Consider the following 22,763-nt stretch of genomic DNA (forward strand, 5'->3'; position numbering starts at 1 on the left):
TATTGTTCCTCTTAAATCAGCTAACCTTTTTGTGTTCCATCGTGCCCCCCAATTTTTTTTTTTTTTTTGGGAAGAATAATTTGAAATTCAAATGAAAAATGAGCGTTGTCAATTTTGTTCAAACGTCAAAAGCAATGAGTTTACATAAAAATACTTCCCTATATATACAAAATCGCCAGTATCAGCAAAAACTGTTTACTCTCTATCCAACTATTACATTACAAAACGCCGACTAAACAAAAAGCTGGAGTAAGAAAAAAGAAAAAGAAAAACAAGTTCAAATAAAATTTAAGATGATAGTTCTTCTTACAATGGCTTTACAATCATTTTCCCGTTTTACGAGCATAGACTCACCAAATCAAAGAACACTGTCATTTCAAATTTAAAAAAAAGAGACTAATTTTGACAAACCGAAACCTGTTTACAGTCTGAGACCCTGCTTATGGCAATGAAGTTACCTAATGGTTGAATAAGTCTGGAACTCTTGAGAAGTAAAATGAAATGGCTGATGTGGCACTGGGTTCCTGTGGGGGAGAGAGAGGCGTAGAAAGAGATTAGTGCAAATAAGGGTTTTACTGGAATAAACTATACAAGTAGCTTAGATTCTTGTTCTCTATCGCACCATGCCAATATAGTGTTATTTTTGGAAATTTCTAGGTATATCTCAATGTTTAAGCATGAATTCATCTCCTTAACAACCTAAATTACTATGTAAACCACCAAAAATAATAAGATACACCAATTAACAGACCAAATTGGGGATCAACTGGTACAAGTCCCCCCCCCCCCCCCCCCCCCCCCCCCCCCCCCCCCCACACACACACACACACACATATATATATTTTTTCATTGGTGTACACTGTTTTAAAATTCGGTCTATTTGGCCAAATATTCGTATGCGGTTGGAATCCGAATAGAAAATGAGTATTCGGTCCAATATACGGTTTTGAATATTCGGCCGTACATTCGAATATTCGGTCGCATAGTCGGCCGCATATTCAGCCGAATTGAGATCAATATATAAATATTTCAGTATTTGATTTAGTATGAGATGAGGATCGATATTTTAACATTTCATCACCAGTTTAACATGTACAGTCAATCATAAATACTTTTTTTGTATACAAATTTAATATGAATTTTCATTTTAAAATCCGCATATATAAAAATCCGAATAAAAATCCGTATATGCAGCCGCATACCGTATATGCGGTATGCAGTGGCTTTCCGAATACCGCATAAGAACCGATTTTTTAAACACTGGGTGTACACCAGTACCAGATTAGAACTCTTAACAGTATTTCAGTATAAAATTTGCAAAATTAATGCCAAAAATAAATTGAAAGAGATCATGAGACAACTTTAAATACCAACTAGAGAATGCCAATAAGAAAATGGTATGTGCTGGTAATGTGCCAAATGAGTTCAGAAAGGGACTTACGGCCGGGGCCCATATATCTTAATTTGCCTCACATGTGTATCCCTTCCATTTAGGTGATTAGACTGTATTGCAATTTGAAGCATAAATGTGTTGACAAATATCTCCCTGTTTCATGTCGATATAACAGCCAAAAAAAAAAAAGAGTACCGGTTAGCACCATAAAATGCACAAGAGTGAGGCTATGGTACTATTCATAGCGCACTTTGGTCCGTACTACATATCCATGTCTTCATTTTCAAATTTTAAATAGTCGATCCGAACCATTCATCATGATCTCCATATGCAAATATAATTGGAGGCCCAATTTGACATTTTTTAGAAGGCTTTTACTATTTTTTAGATAGGTAAAAAATCACTACTTTTGAATGTTCTAAAATTTTTAGATCAAGTGATTTTCTACCTATCTAAAAAACTAGTAAAAAAGTTCTAAAAAATGTAAAATTTGATCTACAACTACATTTTCATAGATCATGTTGAACGGTTGAGATCGACTATTTGAACTTTAAAAACAAAGATATTGATCCATAGTATGAACCAATCAGCACTATGCATAGTACCATAGCCTCACTCATATTGAGAAGTCGGGAAAATCTTAGCATTTATAATGGTACCTTGGGTCGGTACCAGAGAGAGACACATGCACCCAACCAACGGGTTTAACAAGCTCTACCGTTTTTACCTCCTAAATTAACAATCATAAGAAAACTTTATTAGCTTGTCAAATGAAACAAAAAAGAAATAATAAATAAGAGAACAACAAGAATCAACCTTCAAATTGTGGAAACCATCACCAGATCTGATAGAAATTTTGCTCGGAGTGTAGCTTTCATCGAGCTTGAAATCAACATAAAGAACCAAAAGCTGTACAAGAGCAAAATAAATTTAATCTGAGTTAATAAGAAATTAAAAAGAAAGAAATTAGCATAGTTTAGGTAATACTATTTACCGTACTTGTAATTTGACTTTCTTCTCGAATTGAATATTCACCAAATGCGGCTGAGCTCCATCCGACCTAAAGACAAAGTAGTAATAAAAACTTATAATAATCATCTCTGATGGAAAAGTTTCCATTTAACAGTAATTCCCCTGATTCTTTGCACGCAATTTTCAAATAATGTGCAGGCTGTTTATAAATACTACACTACACATATCATATATCAGCTCAAACTAGAACAAGGACATTACTTGTATAGTTAATCGTAAAAGGAAGTACCCAACTGTTTATAAGTTCATGCCACAGTAATCTAATAACAGAACCAAGGCTACTGTTTTTTTTTTGGAGGAAAAATTGGCTGTTATTCCAATGGCAGCCATTCAGATTTTTTCATGCGTGAATCTCACCTAAGTTTAAAGGCTGCCATTGGAATAACAGCTGATTTGTTTATTTTATTTTTTATTTTTCCTTTTTCTCACAACTGAAGCTACTTATGGAGAACATAATTTGAACTTTGAGTGATCCATTTATCAGATTATTAATTACCATCAGTGTAAGAAACAGACGTAATTTCGAGGTTTCGAGGGGCATACATGAAATTCCCTCTAAGAAAAAACTATTTAGAGTTCCTACTGAATATTCCTAAACAGTTAAAAATTGGCTTCGTTCCAATTCTTTTGGGGTTGATCAGAGAAAAGATAACAGTATCTATATATACTAACTGCCAGAAGGTTTCGAGACTGGAGTCTAAGAGGCAAGTGACGCCATTGCCAGGTTTGAAGGAGCTAACAGTCCAAGCTGCGTTCTTTCCAACTTCGCGAAGCCACTCTTTATCCACTGTTAGCTCGGCGCTTCCTCTCAGCCTAGCTGCGCCGCCTCCTTCGCCTCCGCCGGCCCCCGCCGCTGCCACCTCCTCTTCACCTTCCGACTCGGTCGCCATTCTTTTCTCTTTTAATTTGAGAAGAGAAACCTTTTCACCTCCAAGTCTCCAACACAAAATTGAGAACTTGCGTAAACTGAGTAATAGAATTCATCGGTAACTCAAATTTTAAGTTTTAAAAGTAACCGTCCGATTTATTTTGACACGAATATTGAAGGAACCCTGTGCATTCCACCTCGGACCCGATTGGATCGGACAGTCCGGATCTAAACTCAAAATTTGAGTTACTACAGTGAATCGTCCTCGTATTACAAAACATTATAAGGCCCATTGGGCCAATATACTTTTATTATATTCCAAGAATTAAAGGGCTTTACTTTTGAGTTGTGCTGATATTTGTAGACTTTCTTCTTCTTGAAAAACATAGGTTTCTAGTAAATTATAAACTCGCTGCCCGTGCTAATCTGTTAATTAACAATACAAATTCAAAATTAGCACTAGTTAAAATAAGTTACGTAAGCATACTATTCTATATAAAGTTATTATATCATAAATAATTTTAATAGTTCTTATTTAAGGAGCAAGCAGGAGCAATAACATTCAGATTATTATATTAAAAAATAATAATAATAACAATAATTAAATAATAACAACAATAACGATACAATTAATGTTGGGTTGTGGGCCGCACTAAAACACATAATTAACATTAATAATAACTTCATATTTCTAAACAGATCTCACAAATTATAAAAATATAGCTTTTTCCGTATATATTCTCACTTATAAGTACTTAAGATATTTATGTTTGACTCACTTATATGCTTCAATCAAAAACGACCATTAACAATAGCAACTAGTTCTATTAAAATAATAAAAATTTAAAAGGAACATTTAGGATCTTCTACAATAGAGTTGTCCCCATTTGATGGGAACAATATGTTCCTTTCGCACCAAAGGTATATGAACAATCAAGACAGTAACTTGAATAGATTTTATACTTTACAGATGAGAGATATGATCCCTCATATCTGGAATCTTTGAAATTGTCATTCTTATTTCTTTTAGCATTTTTTTCATGATTCTTGAGCTGTGCTACAATTTTATGTTTAAAAGGATATTAGAGTGGTAACTGATAAGGTATTAGTTTGCATAATTTATTCTAATTTTAATTTGTAAAACAGATTGAACATTTTAATATATTTGTGTTATCTCTTTATAATTTAACTTTTTATCTATATGAAATTGATATTTCAAAATATTTGTGATGGCGGCGTATAGAAATATTATTAATTGTTTTTTTTAATCATGGTAGAGGCTACCATTTAATGACAAAAAATTAGAAAAATTATTGATTCTTTTTTTTTCTTCTGTGTTTACTTTTCATGCTGAACTATGTCTATTTTAATGTAAGGATCTATATGTTTCTACTGAAACTGGTGGTAATCCACTTTTTAAAAAAAAAAAAAAAAATATTACTTGCGATTGTTCTATATATTTGAAATTACAATTGCAACTATTATTAAGATATTTTCAATTTCTTTACAGGTGGAACGAACAAATTTTTATTCTACAAGATATTTTAAGCACTTGAACTATTAATTTTTTTAAAAAAAAACTAATAGAGGCTATCAGCTTAACTTCCACCAAGGACCGGATATTCTCACGAAACAGCTCATAAGATGGATCGGTACTCGGTAGTGGGTAAAAAAATAACCCGTCTAATTCGAACATTCATTTCACAAGTAGATATGGGCGATAAATTAATATATAAGGTACGTGCTTTGCACGCATATACGTCCAAAGTTAAAATTTTACAAATTATGAAAGAGAGAATATATACAACTTTTTTGTTAGTGTTCAATACTGTTTCCTAAAAGATCGCCAATTAGTTCCTGAGGTTCCCAATAGTGTATGATAAAAGCACTATAATTTGTCGGGAGACCATCCTTTGGGATTTAATTTTATAAAAGTGGGACCCATATGGCAATATTTTTTTTTTGAAGATTTACTGAAAATTTTCCACGGATAGGTCACAAGATTTGCTCTAATAAATTACATTTTAATGGATTCTTTTTAATTAATTTTGACCATCAGGTATATTAAGAATAATATTAGGAAATTTTGATTATACTTTCAGCAACAAATTTTATAAATAAAATAAGGGTATGAAATAAATTGTGGTAGATATAAAAACATAATAATATTTTTATCATATTTTTTTAACCAAATAATAGACTTAAGATCAAATCAATAATGATCATTCATAAAGGTGACAATTGGACGGGTGGAGTCGTATTCGGATCAGCTTGACCAGGTACCGGATCGTGTCAAGTTGGATCTAGTATGTCAGATTTTGGTTCGGTTAATTTTGGATGGAGTCGGGTCGGGTTTGGATCAGTTTAACCTTTTGAAATTATCGAGTCGGGTCGAACAGGTTAGGCAGATCATTCAGGTACATGTCAGATCGATCCATTTTGAATCACAGTCGGATTTTTTGTCTTCCCGAATCGGGTTTCATCAGAACATCCGTTTTTAGATCGTCTTGGATTTTGAATGGTATCGGACTGAATCAGATTCGGATCTGATTTTTTTTCCTTCTGATCGGATTACATTTAGCTCTCTTCAATCGTCTATATTATTTTAGTTCATTAAAGACTCATACTCGTTATATACAATAATTTTATACAACATTAATAAAACTGATGAAACAAAACAAAAGATATATAGGCTATCAATTCAATTTTTCCAACAAACTCTTTCATAATTATTGGATTCAGGGAACCCTCGATCAATCAGGATCTCATATCTCAATATCTCATAGAGGGAGATAGAAAGAGACAAAAAGAGAATCAGATGTCTTTCTGAGATGGGTCACAGAAAGACAGTATCACAAACCATTTCTTTTTTGGCTGGTGCATCTGTTGATAAGGATTCCAAATTTGTGCAGCAGTGATCACTGATCAGAATATATATTTTCAAGTAGGTCGACCTCTTTGGAAGGCTAAATATTCTCATCCTGTTCCATGCATTTGAGCTTGAATCGGTATCTCTCATAGCAGTACTTTTTTCCAAGTGGAATTAATATTCTGACAGCTTATATTGGGGTTTACACGCACCGTTACTAATTATTAATTTGAATCTCACTGCTCAGATGCAACTTGTTACAATGGTAAATTATTTTCCTGTGCTTGATTTGGTTGGCTTCAATATCTCTAAAGTGGGTGCTTTTGTATACTTCTCCCAATTATATTAAAGAAGTTCGAAGAGATGAGGTTCCTTGGTAGTTGCGTATATGTACTGTACATGCTAATTGCTAAATAATTAAGTGCCTTTAGCAAGAAAAAGAAGAAGAAGTTAATATAAAAATATAGAATTACAAGAATATATTTGTTTCAGAATTAACAATCATGATCAACTTCATTAATATTAATGTTCTAAATCAATAAGCCTTCCCCTATTGTTTTTAGATTTCTACTAGAGGGAAATAGTACTTCCACAATCAGATAATTAAGTGGAAGTAGTGGGATGAGTCTTGGATATTTGGATGGCGTTTGACATTAATTGGAGAAATAACAGTATGTGCATGCTTTAAAATTGGGATGATTTTCATTAATTTGGAATATGTGACATATCGAAACAACAAAAGGAGTTTGGAGATTCTTACGAGATATTCAATGAACGGCCTAGATCATGTGTGCCATAGTTGCAATGCGATAGCAACAAAACAACAGAAAATTTGACTTCCTTATATATTGTGATTTGTGATATAGTATGCCATACCGATCTTAATTTCTCTCAATACTAGCTTGATCTATGATAATTATTAGTGTGTGTATATATATAGGAATATGCTAGCATGCTATGCATAGCATAGAGCTTCTCCATGCAACGCTTTCGATTTCGACTTTTTAAAATTCTAACGGTCGATCCGAACCGTTCATTTTGTTCTCCATATTAATATGTGTTTGGGGACCAAATTTTACATATAGTAAAAAAATTCCAAAAAATATAAAATTTGGTCCCCAAACACATATTAATATGGAGAACAAGATGGACGGTTCGGATCGACCGTTAGGATTTTGAAAAGTCGAAATCCAAGGCGTTGCATGGAGGGGCTCTATGCTATGCATAGCATGCTAGCATATTCCTATATATATATATATAGGCTGTGGCTAATTTGCTGCCGGCAGCATTTCTGCCGGTAGTGCTGCCACTGTTTTTTCTATTTTTTGATGTTCAAACAACAAATCTAAACAGTTAGATGTTTAATCTATATTATAATCTACTTGGAGACCAAATTTTACATTTTTTGGAATTTTTTTACTATATATTAAGCTGGTTTGAAAACCGCTGATTTCAATGCTGCAAAAATTTACTGAAATCAGCGGTTTTCAAACCAGCTTAATATATAGTAAAAAAATTCCAAAAAATGTAAAATTTGGTCTCCAAGTAGATTATAATATAGATTAAACATATAATGGTTTGGATTTGTTGTTTGGACATCACACGGCTAAATATAGCCCCGGCAGCACCTCTGCTGAAATGCTGCCAGTAACAATTTAGACAGACCCTATATATATATATATATAGAGAGAGAGAGAGAGAGAGAGAGAGAGATAGGCTAATGTGCTTCCATAAGCACTTGGCCCGAAGTGCTGCCACCCCGTTTTCGATTTTTCAAAATCCAAACAGTCGATCCGAACCGTTCATCTTGTTCTCCATATTAATATCTGCTTGGAGACCAAATTTTACATTTTTTGGAATTTTTTTGCTATTTATTAAGCCACTTTGAAAATCGCTGATCCAATGGTGAACCCCTGATTTTACTGTTTGGCAAGCCACCGTTGGATCAACGATTTTCAAAGTTGCTTAATAAATAGCAAAAAAATTCCAAAAAATGTAAAATTTGGTCTCCAAGCAGATATTAATATGGAGAACAAGATGAACGGTTCGGATCGACTGTTTGGATTTTGAAAAATCAAAAACGGGGTGGCAGCACTTTGGGCCAAGTGCTTATGGAAGCACATTAGCCTATCTCTCTCTCTCTCTCTCTATATATATATATGAGGTGGGTTCTATTACCTCATGCTTTTCATACCTCATCATACTTCATATTTTATATATTCGTTTTTAAAGTCTAAACTGTTGATCCAAACCGCTCAATATGATATTTATATTAAAATATGTTTGGGGATAAAATTTTATAAATTTTGAAATTTTTTTACTATTTTTTAAGATAGGTACAAAATCATTGTTTTTGGACCGTTGAAAAAAAAAATGATTTTCTACCCATCTTAAAAAATAGTAATTTTTTTTCCGAAAATTATAAAATTTTATTTCCAACCATATTTTAGTATGGTTATCTTGTTGAACGGTTCGGATCGACAATTTAGACTTTAAAAGCAAAGATATAAAATATGAAGTATGATGACGTATGAAAGGCATGAGGCATTGGAACCCTCCCCTCTCTCTCTCTCTCTCTATATATATATATATATATATATATATATATAGGAGGGATCCAATTACACTCTTTTTTGGTGACACCGAATTACACTCTCCATTTTCAAAGTTTTCAAATTTCAAACAGTCGATCTGAACGTTTCAACATAATGGATATGTTAAAATGTGCTTGCAGATCAAATTTTACATTTTTTGAATTTTTTTTACTATTTATTAAGATGGTTTGAAATCACTATTTTTTAATGGTGCAGAATTTTAATAAAAACAGCGATTTTCAAACCATCTTAATAAATAGTAAAAAAATTCCAAAAAATGTAAAATTTGGTCTCCAAACACATTTTATATATAGATTGAACACCTAACGGTTTGGATTTGTTGTTTGAACATCAAATACTAAGATATGACCCCGTAAGCACTTAGGTCGAAGTGCTACCGGTAGCAATTTATGTAAGAATTTCATGTGTATGCCTATGTGGTGAGAATTAAAAAATTTTCCTATCACCACTTGGCTCAATACACAAATGACGTTATTTATATGACAATAACAAATAAGAAACTTCTTAATAGTTTCATTAAGCACCTAATGTGTACTAAATAAAAATAAATAAATTTATTCATTTCTTATACAAGAGGAGATAATAATTTATACCTAAAGAGATTGTCAAATCTCTTGTTAGAGGGAAGTCGATTTCCCTTCTAGATCTCTTGAAATCGCCGTTCTCTTGGAAGCACCTCTTGGTTCACCTTGAACCTAAACAACGAACTACCACACCTCTTAGATAGATGGATGTGGAGTTCAAGGCTTAGATACAACCACATCTTGATCTTTAAATCAACAAACTATTTGATTTCTTGGTGGCTAAACCTAACAAGAGAAGATAAGAGAGCAATTTTCTCAACTTTCGGTCAAGGAGAAAGGAAAAACGTGGCTGCTCAAAGGGGCTGATTTTGGCAAGTGTTATAGGCAGAAAATTAGCTTGTTTTTCTCCCAAATGAGCCCCCTTAAATAGGCAAGGGTTAGGGCAACCCTTTGTGTAAGGTTTGAATCAATTACACAAATGCCACTAGCATTGTTTAGCCATCTCATGCTCTCTTTAATCTCATCTTATGGTGGTTCAATAAATTAATTTATAAACAAATAATATTATTCATATTATTCTATTATACAATATTTATATTATTCTTATAATGTATTCAAACATTATACCAAATAATATTTGCATAACTTCATAAATTTATTTATGGTCTAAGCATGTCATATTATGACATTTTATTTTAGCATTTCATCACATGTATTTTATCTTATACATCATTATGAAATGTAAAATACTTGTTGTTTCTCTTCAATTGGTGTGACCGTATAGATGATCTATGTCATCTTGGCAATAATATAAATCTTTATATTATTGACTATAAGAAGTTTTATCATTACATTATAGTTATCCAAACGACATAGTAATCATTTACTCAATCCACTAATTTTGTGTCTATCCTTGTCACATGATATTATGAATAATATGCAAAATAGGATCGTGTCATTTTTGCATTATATTCATTTTCTTGGTCTCTCAAGTGAATTATAATTATAACTACATCAGTTATATTGCATGCGATATAATTCCACTTTACCAAGGGGCCCAGTAATATATCATAACTCAAATTGAGGGACAATGATAATATTAACATATAGATTTCTCCCGCACAAGTTGTACACAACGAACTGCTATTTTATTCCTATCATAAGATAGTATTTAAATAGCAATCACATTATATGCTTCTCATGTGAAAAAAACCTACACATCTCATATCTAAGATTCTAAAGACACAATGAAAACATTAATGACACAAAACACAATCCATATAATGTTCCATTCATTTAGGTCATGTTCAATATATAAAATACACATTTTATATATTCATGTAATTAAATAATAATCCTTTATCAACATTTATAGAACTTCAATGTACTTTAATCTACATGGCAATCTTCCTCGGTAATTAATGTTCCTTTTTAATTACCACGATTGTGAACATATTTTTAGGATTATATGTTTCTCATTTTTAAGAGTTCTATGGTTCAAGACCAAGTGCATATTCTTGAACACTTCTAAAATATAACATATTAATCTCAAGGAACATGAATATATAATAATAATATTCAAAATCATGAACAATACATAAATCATTACAAAAAATGATAACTTTTAAAACACATATCTTTCAGTCTCCCACTTGTTTTTAAAGTTTCATACATATGCATAACCCATGCATAAACTCTAAATCTGGAAGTCCCTTATATTAGTCTTCAAACCAATCTCCATGTTCTTGTAAACCCATGGACTCGAAATGAATTTCACTTTTGGCTTGCGATAAGGGTTTTGTGAAAGGATCAGCTGTGTTGCTGTTAGTGTCTACCCATTGTAATGCAATTTTGCCTTCGTCTATAAAGTCACGAGTTACGAAGTACTTTCTATCCATGTACTTCGTCTTGTGATGTGATTTTGGCTCCTTGATTTGCGAAATAGATCCACTATTGTCACAAAATAACTCCAAGGGTCCTTCACTTGATGGGACGACTCCAAGTTCCTCAAGAAACTTCTTTATCCAGACTCCCTCTTTGCTTGCCTCAGCGGCCGCCATGACTTCCGCTGAGGTGGTTGAGTCAGCTGTAGTTGATTGCTTCCAACTACGCCAACTCACAACACCACCATTCAGAAGAAAGACGTACCCAAATTGAGATCTTCTATCGCCCGGATCGCTCATAAAACTAGCATCAGTGTAGCCTTCTACAATGAGCTCTTTTTGACCACCAAAGACAAGAAACTTATTCTTGGTCCTTTTTAGGTACCTAAGAATATTCTTGACCGCAGTCCAATGTTCAGGACCAGGTGTAGCTTGATGACGACTTGTCATGCTCAAAGCATACGCGACATCCGGTCTTGTACAAGTCATAGCATACATGATGGAACCTATGACAGAGGCATAAGGAACATTCTTCATGTATTCAATATCTTTGCGTGACATGGCACACTGCGATTTGCTAAGTTGCACAGACCCATGTTAGTGTAATAATCTAGAAGTCAATAATACGATAAATTATCATAAAGCTTTGTTCATGAATTGGATGTTTAATTATATATCATTTTGTTGCCTTGAGTATTATTGTATTATGGATCATTTCGAGTTCATGATTGGAATTGTGAAACTCCATAATTAAGATGATATATACTCTTAAAAAGTCACTGACCAAGGTAATTAGCAGGAACACTAATTAATTGTTACTAGGTTAGTATGTGGGTTAAAAGATGGTTAAGTTTTACAAACCATTGACACGAGATGTCATTTTAATCACATAGATACATGTTCTGGGAACATGATATTTGACAGACCCCGAATGAGACATTAAATAGAATTGTGTTCGTGTCATTTATGTTTTCATTCAGTGTCACGTTCAGAAGTATGAGGTATTTATCGTTCCCACTGAGAAATATGTATGTATGATTGCTATCTACCGCTGTCCGTAAAAAGCAGTCATAACGGTAGCATTCCCATATGTATAGCTTAGCTGAGGAAGTGATAGTCTACCAAAAGTATTATTTGTCCCTCGTATTTTATACGAGCTATAGCATCACTGGGCCCCTTGATAGAGTTAGATTATCTGCATGCGGTATAATTACAAGAGTAATTATATTTGATAATCTACTCAAGATCAAGAAAAGATTCAGTTAGCAAGGATGACACACATCTACCTTGAAACTGATCTGATAGCTATGAGACAGAAGAACAGACACAAGTAAATAGTTTACTTGATCGTGATATTGTACAGTACAGCATCATCTGTGTAATTGGATGGTCATGATGTGTTGCCATATACCACTCATGATTATAGAAGTTAAAACAGTTTTAACTCTGTTTACCAACATAACACAGATCCTATTGGGTCACACCATATAGGAGCTACTCGGAGAATCTTACTGATTAATTATAAATTGATTATAATTAATATTAAGATGGTTATAATTAATTATACGTGATATAATTAAATTATAAATGTCATTTAGAATGACAAGCAGAAACAACGGTTAATTTATAAACGTACACGTTACGTTGTATAAAAGTTACCGAACAACAACCGAAAAGAAATATAATTGTATATGACAATTATATATATTTGATTTGGATTTTAATTTGTTAATTATGGATTTGAATTATGGGTTTAAAAGCCCAAAAATAATCAAAGCCTTAATTAAAATTAAAAGCCCAAAATCAAAGCCTTTTACTATTCATGCCTTAATGGGCCAAGGGCAAAATGGCCATTTCACACCTATGCCACCTTGCATGACACCTTAGGGTGTAGAAGCATGGAGAAGAGTGTGGAAGGGGTATTTTGGTCATTTCACATATTAAAGCATGAGGTGTCAAGGTATTTTGGTAAATAGATTTGTTTTGAGGGGTATTTCGATTTTTTGCAAACCTCCTCAAAACACTATAAATAGAGGGGTGAGGGTAGAGAGAAAACTTACTAATTCACGTGTTAATCTGATTACTTCGTTAATCGGTTTTTTTTTCTCTTCCCCGGTTTCGTTTATTACGAGATTCGGAAAAATATATTTTTGCAAATTCTGCGGTATTTCTTGTTTTGCTTTTAAGTGAAACAGAATAACTTGGAGTCTTAAATATATTTAATATGTCCCTTTTCGGTGAATAGTATTTCTGCAGAATTCCACGGTTTACGGTATTTTTGGCAGAAGAAATAAACTGCTCTCCGGTTAGTCCTGGTGGATAACCGATAGAGGTATCACACGTGTGATACTCCGAGTCGATTCCTTCCCTGGTGTAGCTCTTCTCGCTCGGTCTACATTCCAACTGTGATTTGGAAACAAGGTATAAACATGTTATATTAATCTATTTAATTGATAAATAGATTTAAAGCTTTAGAAAATCAATTATGGAGTAGATCTGTAAATAGGATTAAATGGATCTTCATGATTCATTTAATCCGTAGCTTAAGGTAGATGTAAATTTTTTTTGTTTTACTCTTTCCGCACCTTAAGCTAAATCAATGGGTTTGAACCGTCAAAACCCAACAACCCACTCATTGGTACATTTTCTTTCTTGGAATTTTCCATATGAAACCTTTCCAAGATTTTGTCAATATATAATTTTTGACTCAGACCAATGAGTTTACGAGACCTATCTCTGTATATCTTAATCCCTAAGATATATTGAGCCTCGCCCATGTCTTTCATTGAAAAAAATATTTTCAATGATTTCTTTGTTTGCTCCATCAAAGATTTATTATTCCCCATTAATAATATGTCATCGACATATAATATCAAGAACAGAATGTGGCTCCCACTAACCTTTTTGTATACACAAGGTTCTTCCTTACTTTGAATGAATCCAAGAATTTTAATCTCTTCATCAAAGCGCTTGTTCCAACTCCTTGATGCTTGCTTCAAGCCATAAATAGCTCTCTGAAGTTTACATACTTTGCTGCTATTTTTCGGATCTTCAAAACCTTGAGGTTGTACCATGTATACTTCCTCTTCCAATTTCCCATTTAGGAAAACTGTTTTGACATCCAATTGCCATATTTCATAATCATAAAATGCGGCAATAACAAGCATAATTCGAATAGATTTGATCATAGCAACTGGTGAAAAAGTTTCATCATAGTCAATCCCTTGGATTTGAGTAAAACCCTTCGCTACAAGTCTTGCCTTGTAAGTTGTTATGTTACCATTCATGTCCATCTTCCTCTTGAAAACCCATTTGTTTTGAACGGTTTTCTTTCCTTCAGGAAGATCAACCAAGTTCCATACTTGGTTGTCATACATGGATTGTATTTCGGATTCCATGGCTTCTTGTCATGATTTGGAGTTTTTTCTTTCCATTTCTTCTTCGTAGGTCAAGGGATCTTCGGTATCTATTACCAAGACTTCATGAAGACCCAAGTAAAATTCAGGTCTTCTTCTATCCCTTATCGACCTTCTAAGCTCTTTATGTTCTTGTGACTCATATTGAGCTTCTTGAACTTCTTCCACAATTTCTTGCGGAATAGATTCATGCTCAATTCGAGTTAAAGGAATACTACTTGTACTCCCACTGATTAAAGGAGCTTCGTGTGATATTTCATGATCATCTTGAATGTCATTCATCTCATGATCACTCACTTGTAGGTCTTCTTGAGTTTCCTCAAGCGTCATCCTACTATCACCGCTTTTGATTCTTTCAAGAAACCCCTTCTCTAAGAATACTGCACCCTTCTTAACGAATATAGTATTCGTTGACCTGTGCCAAAAGCTATACCCTTTTGTTTTTCTTGGATATCCAATGAAGAAGCATTTATCTGCTTTGGGTTCAAGTTTTGTTGAGATCATACGCTTGACATATGCTTCACAGCCCCAAACTTTGAGAAAAGATATGTTGGGTGGTTTACCCATCCACAACTCATGTGGAGTTTTCTCAATAGATTTAGATGGAACAATATTTAGTGTGTGACCTGCAGTTTGGAGTGCATGACCCCAAAAATATAAAGATAGTTCTGTTTGACACATCATTGAACGAACCATATCAAGCAAGGTTCGCTTTCTTCTCTCAGAGACACCATTCCATTGTGGTGTCCCGGGTGGAGTGAGTTGTGATATGATACCATACTCCTTCAAGTATGTGTTAAACTCATTACTCAAGTATTCACCACCACGATCAGTTCGTATGGCTTTGATTCTCTTGTCAAGTTGGTTCTCTACTTCATTCTTGTATTCTTTGAATTTCTCAAAAGATTCACTCTTGTGCTTCATAAGATACACATAGCCATATCGACTATAGTCATCTATGAAGGTAATGAAGTACCTATAACCATCTCTCGCACTCTTACTCATTGGACCACATACATCTGAATGTATCAATTCCAATAAGCCACTCGCTCTTTCACCTTTCTTCTTGAATGGTGATTTGGTTATCTTTCCTGTTAAATAAGATTCACATGTTCCAATTGCTTCACTACCAAGCGAATCTAAAAGATTGGCTTGTTGCAATTTCTTTATACGTTTCTCGTTTATATGACCAAGCCGATAGTGCCATAAGAGTGTCTCATTCGTATGAGACAATTTGAGTCTCTTGTTATTGATGTTCAATACATGTTTATCCTCACCTAAATCAAGCAAATACAACCCATTTGAAATGAAAGCATTTGCATAAAATAGATCGTTCTCCTTAATAACCATACGTGAGTTATTTATTACAAAACAAAAACCTTCTGCATCCAAACATGATACATAAATAATGTTTCGAAAAATAGAAGGAACATAATAAACATCCTTTAAATTTAAACATAAACCACTAGATAAATGAAGATCAAGGGTGCCAACAGTAATCGCAAGGATACTTGCACCATTCCCAACCTTCAACACAACTTCTCCTTTCGAGAGAGATCTCCTATCCCTTAGTGCTTGCACATTAGAAACTAAGTGACCACATGATCCGGTATCAATTACCCAATCTTGGATAGTTGTGGCTAAATTTAAATTTAATTCAATAACAAGTATACCTTTAAGGCGTTCAATCTTGCCTTCATCCAAGTCACACTTGTACTTGGTGCAATTCGTTTTGAAATGTCCCTTTTCATGGCAATAGAAGCATTCAGTGTTGAAACTAGGAGAGTTCTTAACCTTGCTTCCCTTAGAGGTGCTCACTTGAGCCCCTCCACTTTTGCCCTTGAATAAGGAACGCGCCTTACTTGTTTTGCTTTTATTCGTGTCAATCTTCTTGCTACTTGACGCGATGGTCAAGACAGATTTCTCCTTTGTCTTTCCCATGTCATTAGCAAGGGGGTGTTTTTCGACCATAGAACGCAGAAAATTAGGAAGTGCAGACATAACTACAAAATTCATTTTAAGGGTATTTGTTAGTGTTCATGAATTTATAAATTCGTATTAATTAACAAAAATTAAAGTTTGTCTGTTTTGTTAATCACTCAAGACCTTTTTCAAATACATAGACTCATCTAAGATATTTGTCCAGGTAGGTATCATTTACCAATCATAACCTTTAAGTAAAAACTTAACTTTATGACTCTTGTCGTTTTCATTAAGAAAGAATAATCCAATTTCTTAATAAAACTATCTTTCCCAAAACCCAAGCTTAGATCTTGGTGATTTGTTATAAGAAAACTCATTTTATTGGTCAACAAGCATGAAGAAGTTATTTCCACATAATGAATAAGAAGATGTGCCTCACACAACTCCCACTCATTTATGGCTTAACAACGAATTCATGTAAGTTCCACAATTTCTAGCAATTAAGATCACACTCATGCTTATTCCTAATTACTAGCTTAAAGTGGATAAAATGAGAAGGAAGGATATTCTTAAATTTTTCATGGACTTAGCAAATATATGATAATTTTGGTAGGTCATGTATTCATACAAACAATACCTATCCTATCCATAAAAATTATGTCATATATTTACAAACTTTGTGGGTTGTATGGCTCCCGCTTGCATTCTTGTAGCTCTATCAATCACCTTCATGAAAGATACTATTCTAAGCTACAAGCATCCACCCATTTATCATTCTATCTTTAGAACTATTCTAAAATAAAATGAAATTTACATTTAGAATTACCCAATCCTAAATTCTATGTGGCATGCAAGCCATGAATGAATTAATACATAAATGACAACCTAACATCTTTGCCATAATTTAATTATTCTAATTAATTTTCAATGGGCACCTTAGGCTGCATTACAAACATGCATACACATCATTCATTACAACACACAAGGCATTGAAAATCTTGAGCCATACAAAACCCACAATCCTCCTGCAAAACAAAATTAGTACACATGTGCAATCTTGCCGCACTATTCAATCTTATTTAGTTAAGCCTATATCTCTCAATTTCTTAATTCATCTAAATCATTTTAAATCCTAAAAATGATTTCAATTGAAAAAACATTTATTCATTAAATGTCATTTATTGTCAATAAAATATCATTAATGTCATTAATTATCATTTATTGTCAATTAATTATCATTAATGTCATTAACTCATTCTTAATTGCCATTATAGCTAATTAAAACCTTTAATGTCATTAATTCATAATTAATTCGTCCTTAATCTGTCCTAAATTTAAATGAGATATAATATTACAGATTTTGCACAATAGCCCTTGTGAAAAATTAATATTTCAAGATGGTAAGACCAAATGTTATAAAATTTCCAGTTTTGGTCTGCTGCGCACTAGTCAATATTTTCTATGCCCAAGATTATGTGTTTCGAACTAAAATTCAAACCATACATTTTTGAAAACTAGACTTAAACACCTTTCTGGAAATATAAAGAACACAAAAAAATATTTATTAGTTTGTGAGAAAATTACATTTCAATCTCGGGATCCATTTCTTAAAATAGATTGTAGTTGTCTCTGTAATTTTTTAATTTCACACAAAATCCGTAATATTTTTGTATTGCAAAATATAGTTTTTCAGAAACTAGACTTCCCTATCTTTCTAATGATAGGTGGCACACAAAAATCCATTCATCCAAATTCTAGATATGATATTTTGAATCTTAACAAAACAGAAAAACTGAGCACAGAAAAAACTGCGCTGTACCTGTTTTGTTATTTTTGTTTATCTTAATAAAACAGTCTAAACTCCCTGTTTTATTTTAGAATCTCCATCTACATATCATAAACTAATGTAGGAATTTTAAATCCACAAAAATTCTTGATTCAAACAATACCAAAATAATTTAATGCCTTAAGAACAAAAATTGACAAATCTATGAACAAGAAACTTGAGAGATAGTTAACTAAACACTTGTGCAACTAAATTAGCACTAATTAAATAGTCTAATTGTCATAAAAATAAACCAAAGCTCTGATACCACTGTAAGAATTTCATGTGTATGCCTATGTGGTGAGAATTAAAAAAAATTTCTATCATCACTTGGCTCAATACACAAATGACGTTATTTATATGACAATAGCAAACAAGAAACTTCTTAATAGTTTCATTAAGCACCTAATGTGTACTAAATAAAAATAAATAAATTTATTCATTTCTTATACAAGAGGAGATAATAATTTATACCTAAAGAGATTGTCAAATCTTTTGTTAGAGGGATGTCGATTTTCCTTCTAGATCTCTTGAAATCGCCGTTCTCTTGGAAGCACCTCTTGGTTCACCTTGAACCTAAACAACGAACTACCACACCTCTTAGATAGATGGATGTGGAGTTCAAGGCTTAGATACAACCACCTCTTGATCTTTAAATCAACAAACTATTTGATTTCTTGGTGGCTAAACCTAACAAGAGAAGATGAGAGAGCAATTTTCTCAACTTTCGGTCAAGGAGAAAGGAAAAACGTGGCTGCTCAAAGGGGCTGATTTTGGCAAGTGTTATAGGCAGAAAATTAGCTTGTTTTTCTCCCAAATGAGCCCCCTTAAATAGGCAAGGGTTAGGGCAACCCTTTGTGTAAGGTTTGAATCAATTACACAAATGCCACTAGCCTTGTTTAGCCATCTCATGCTCTCTTTAATCTCATCTTATGGTGGTTCAATAAATTAATTTATAAACAAATAATATTATTCATATTATTCTATTATACAATATTTATATTATTCTTATAATGTATTCAAACATTATACCAAATAATATTTGCATAACTTCATAAATTTATTTATGGTCTAAGCATGTCATATTATGACATTTTATTTTAGCATTTTATCACATGTATTTTATCTTATACATCATTATGAAATGTAAAATACTTGTTGTTTCTCTTCAGTTGGTGTGACCGTATAGAGGATTTATGTCATCTTGACAATAATATAAATCTTTATATTATTGACTATAAGAGGTTCTATCATTACATTATAGTTATCCAAACGACATAGTAATCATTTACTCAATCCACTAATTTTGTGTCTATCCTTGTCACATGATATTATGAATAATATGAAAAATAGGATCGTGTCATTTTTGCATTATATTCATTTTTTTGGTCTCTCAAGTGAATTATAATTATAACTACATCAGTTATATTGCATGCGATATAATACCACTTTACCAAGGGGCCCGGTAATATCATAACTCAAATTGAGGGACAATGATAATATTAACATATAGATTTCTCCCGCACAAGTTGTACACAACGAACTGCTATTTTATTCCTATCATAAGATAATATTTAAATAGCAATCACATTATATGCTTCTCATGTGAAAAAAACATACACATCTCATATCTAAGATTCTAAAGACACAATGAAAACATTAATGACACAAAACACAATCCATATAATGTTTCATTCATTTAGGTCATGTTCAATATATAAAATACACATTTTATATATTCATGTAATTAAATAATAATCCTTTATCAACATTTATAGAACTTCAATGTACTTTAATCTACATGGCAATCTTCCTCGGTAATTAATGTTCCTTTTTAATTACCACGATTGTGAACATATTTTTAGGATTATATGTTTCTCATTTTTAAGAGTTCTATGGTTCAAGACCAAGTGCATCTTCTTGAACACTTCTAAAATATAACATATTAATCTCAAGGAACATGAATATATAATAATAATATTCAAAATCACGAACAATACATAAATCATTACAAAAAATGATAACTTTTAAAACACATATCTTTCAATTTAGCCATAATATATATATATATATATATATATATATATATATATATATATATATATATATATATATATATTTCAAAAGAGAGAGAGAATGACTAAGCTCAAAACGTTTTTTCCTAGCCTCAGAACAAATGACTCAGTTTTTCGATTTTCAAAGTTCAAACAGTCGATCCAAACCGTTAGATGTTCAATCTATATTAAAATGTGCTTGGAGACCAAAGTTTACATTTTTTTTACTATGTATTAAGATGGTTTGAAAATTGTTGTTTTTCAATAGTGCAAAATCTTAATTAAAATAGCGATTTTCAAACAAAAAAAATCCATAAAATATAAAATTTGGTCTTCAAATACATTTTAATATAGATTGAACATCTAACGGTTTGGATCGACTGTTTGGATTTTGAAAATCGAAAAACTGAGGCGTTTGTTCCAGAGACTAGAAAAAAACGTTTTGAGCTAGCCAATCTCTCTCTCTCTGTACACACACACAAACACTATAGTATGCCGCACAGATCTTAATATCCATTATTGATTACACGAAGAGACATATATGCTCGCAATTTTGTCTTAATCATTCATCACTTGGCCGTTGGATTAATGGATTTTTTATATATTTTTTCGTGAAATTTTATATACAAATTATGTAGAATTACTTTTCAACAAGTGTTTTATATGTATATTTAAAATTGGAAGGATTAATTGATCCATCTTTATTTTAAAAAGAAGATATATAATTTGATTTGATATAGCAGGATATTGATTATTCAAGGATTTACATAGTTTGAAATAGAAATATCAGAGATAAATTAATAGATAGAATCATATCCTTAGTGGGATAGAAAGAGAGGGAATCACTTGTCATTACTTTCAAGCTTCACTAGCTGGTGAACGATAAGGATTCCCAATGCATAGTAATCACTAATCAGAATCTCTATCTAGCTGTCGTACTTTTTAATTTTTTAGGGGCAGTAAAATATTCTCATCATGTATATATATGGTACATTATGTGTATGAATCTTGGTCCACGTATACTACATTAATCAATCATAATTAATTGGATAGAATATATATGGAACTTTCTTTGGTTGAATTTGGAACTTCAACCACACTAAAGGCATAGAATAAGACTGTAGCGTCTTCTTCAAGGATGTTTAGGATACTTTATGATATATAGCTAAAGTACGCTCTTATGAAGCACTAATTTCTTGAAACTAAAAAATAATCATATATATGTGATACATTTTTTGAGCTTAGCTTCAAAATCTATATGATTAACTTAGTATAAAGTGAAGCGGTCAAAATTAGAAAGATTTATAAGTTAATTTTAATATACTTAATTTTTAAATATTTTTTTACTGCTTTACTTTATACTAACTTAATTCAAAATTTTAAATTTTTTTCCATGTATAAAAACATTACTTGTGAAGTACATATATAGATCAATTTCAACGTTTTAAATTTGTAGTTTGATGCTAATTCGATAAATTTTAAAACTAATTATTAAGCTCACCATGGGACTTGATGAATTTAAGAACACCCTAGTTCTACACTTCTACTCCATTTTTTCTTATAAATTTATTAGCTCGCATGATTGGTTACAAATCATCTATTTTTTATGGTTTTCAATTTTTTCATCATAAATAATATATATATCCTTATACATCCGATTTTATTCTGTCTTCTTATTTATTAATTATTATCGAAGGACTTAATTTTTTATGTTATCTCTTCATTTAAATGAGAAATAAATATTATATATGTTTGTATTTCCCGGTAGAAACTTCAATACAATTAATCATATTATTTTATATTAATATATTTTATGAGTTTTGACCTGAGTGCAGTTAAATCATTAACATCTTAAATTTATTTGACTGCAAGAACTTTTATAAAAGAATATAATTGTAAATATTTAATTTCTTGGAAAATAGATACTGTTTTTTAATCAAATTAAGTCTGATGATAGTGAGTGTAAGTTTTTGAAAGATGTTTATCAAGCTTTGACTGAACATTGATTAAAAATTTGAAAATTTACTACAAATAATATATAGTCAAATCTCAAATCTCAATAAGACAAGAAAAGCTTTAAACTAAAAATATATATATAATCCTCTCTCCGACCACGTACCGAGATTAAAAGGGAGCTACGTACAGGCTTGGGCGGATCCATAATTTTTTGTTAGGGAGGCAAAAAAAAAATATCGAATCAGGTTTAAATAGTTAATTAAATTTAAATTCATTAACTAATTGGATACTCAATAAAAAGACAATGTTTTAACTTATATTTTTCAATGCTTTGACTTGTAATTAATTTTCTATTCTTTAACTTATAATTCAAGAAATTTATTTTGATTTTAACATTAAATTTAA

General features: G+C 32.0%; 1 protein-coding gene across 1 annotated transcript; it reads right to left on the reverse strand.

Annotated features, from left to right (window-relative positions):
* Positions 1–263: 263 nt before the first annotated feature.
* On the reverse strand, positions 264–3,377 carry APC10 (anaphase promoting complex 10). Its single transcript, XM_078295583.1, has 6 exons — positions 3,098–3,377; positions 2,393–2,453; positions 2,210–2,302; positions 2,053–2,123; positions 1,442–1,546; positions 264–524 (listed from the first exon to the last, which is right to left on the reverse strand). Exons 1-6 carry the CDS (start codon positions 3,313–3,315, stop codon positions 455–457), a joined length of 618 nt encoding a protein of 205 aa, XP_078151709.1. The 5' UTR covers positions 3,316–3,377; the 3' UTR covers positions 264–454.
* Positions 3,378–22,763: the final 19,386 nt, after the last annotated feature.

The sequence above is a fragment of the Carex rostrata genome, chromosome 30 (genome assembly GCF_964058835.1).
Source record: "Carex rostrata chromosome 30, lpCarRost1.2, whole genome shotgun sequence".
In the NCBI taxonomy this organism is placed as follows: domain Eukaryota; kingdom Viridiplantae; phylum Streptophyta; class Magnoliopsida; order Poales; family Cyperaceae; genus Carex; species Carex rostrata.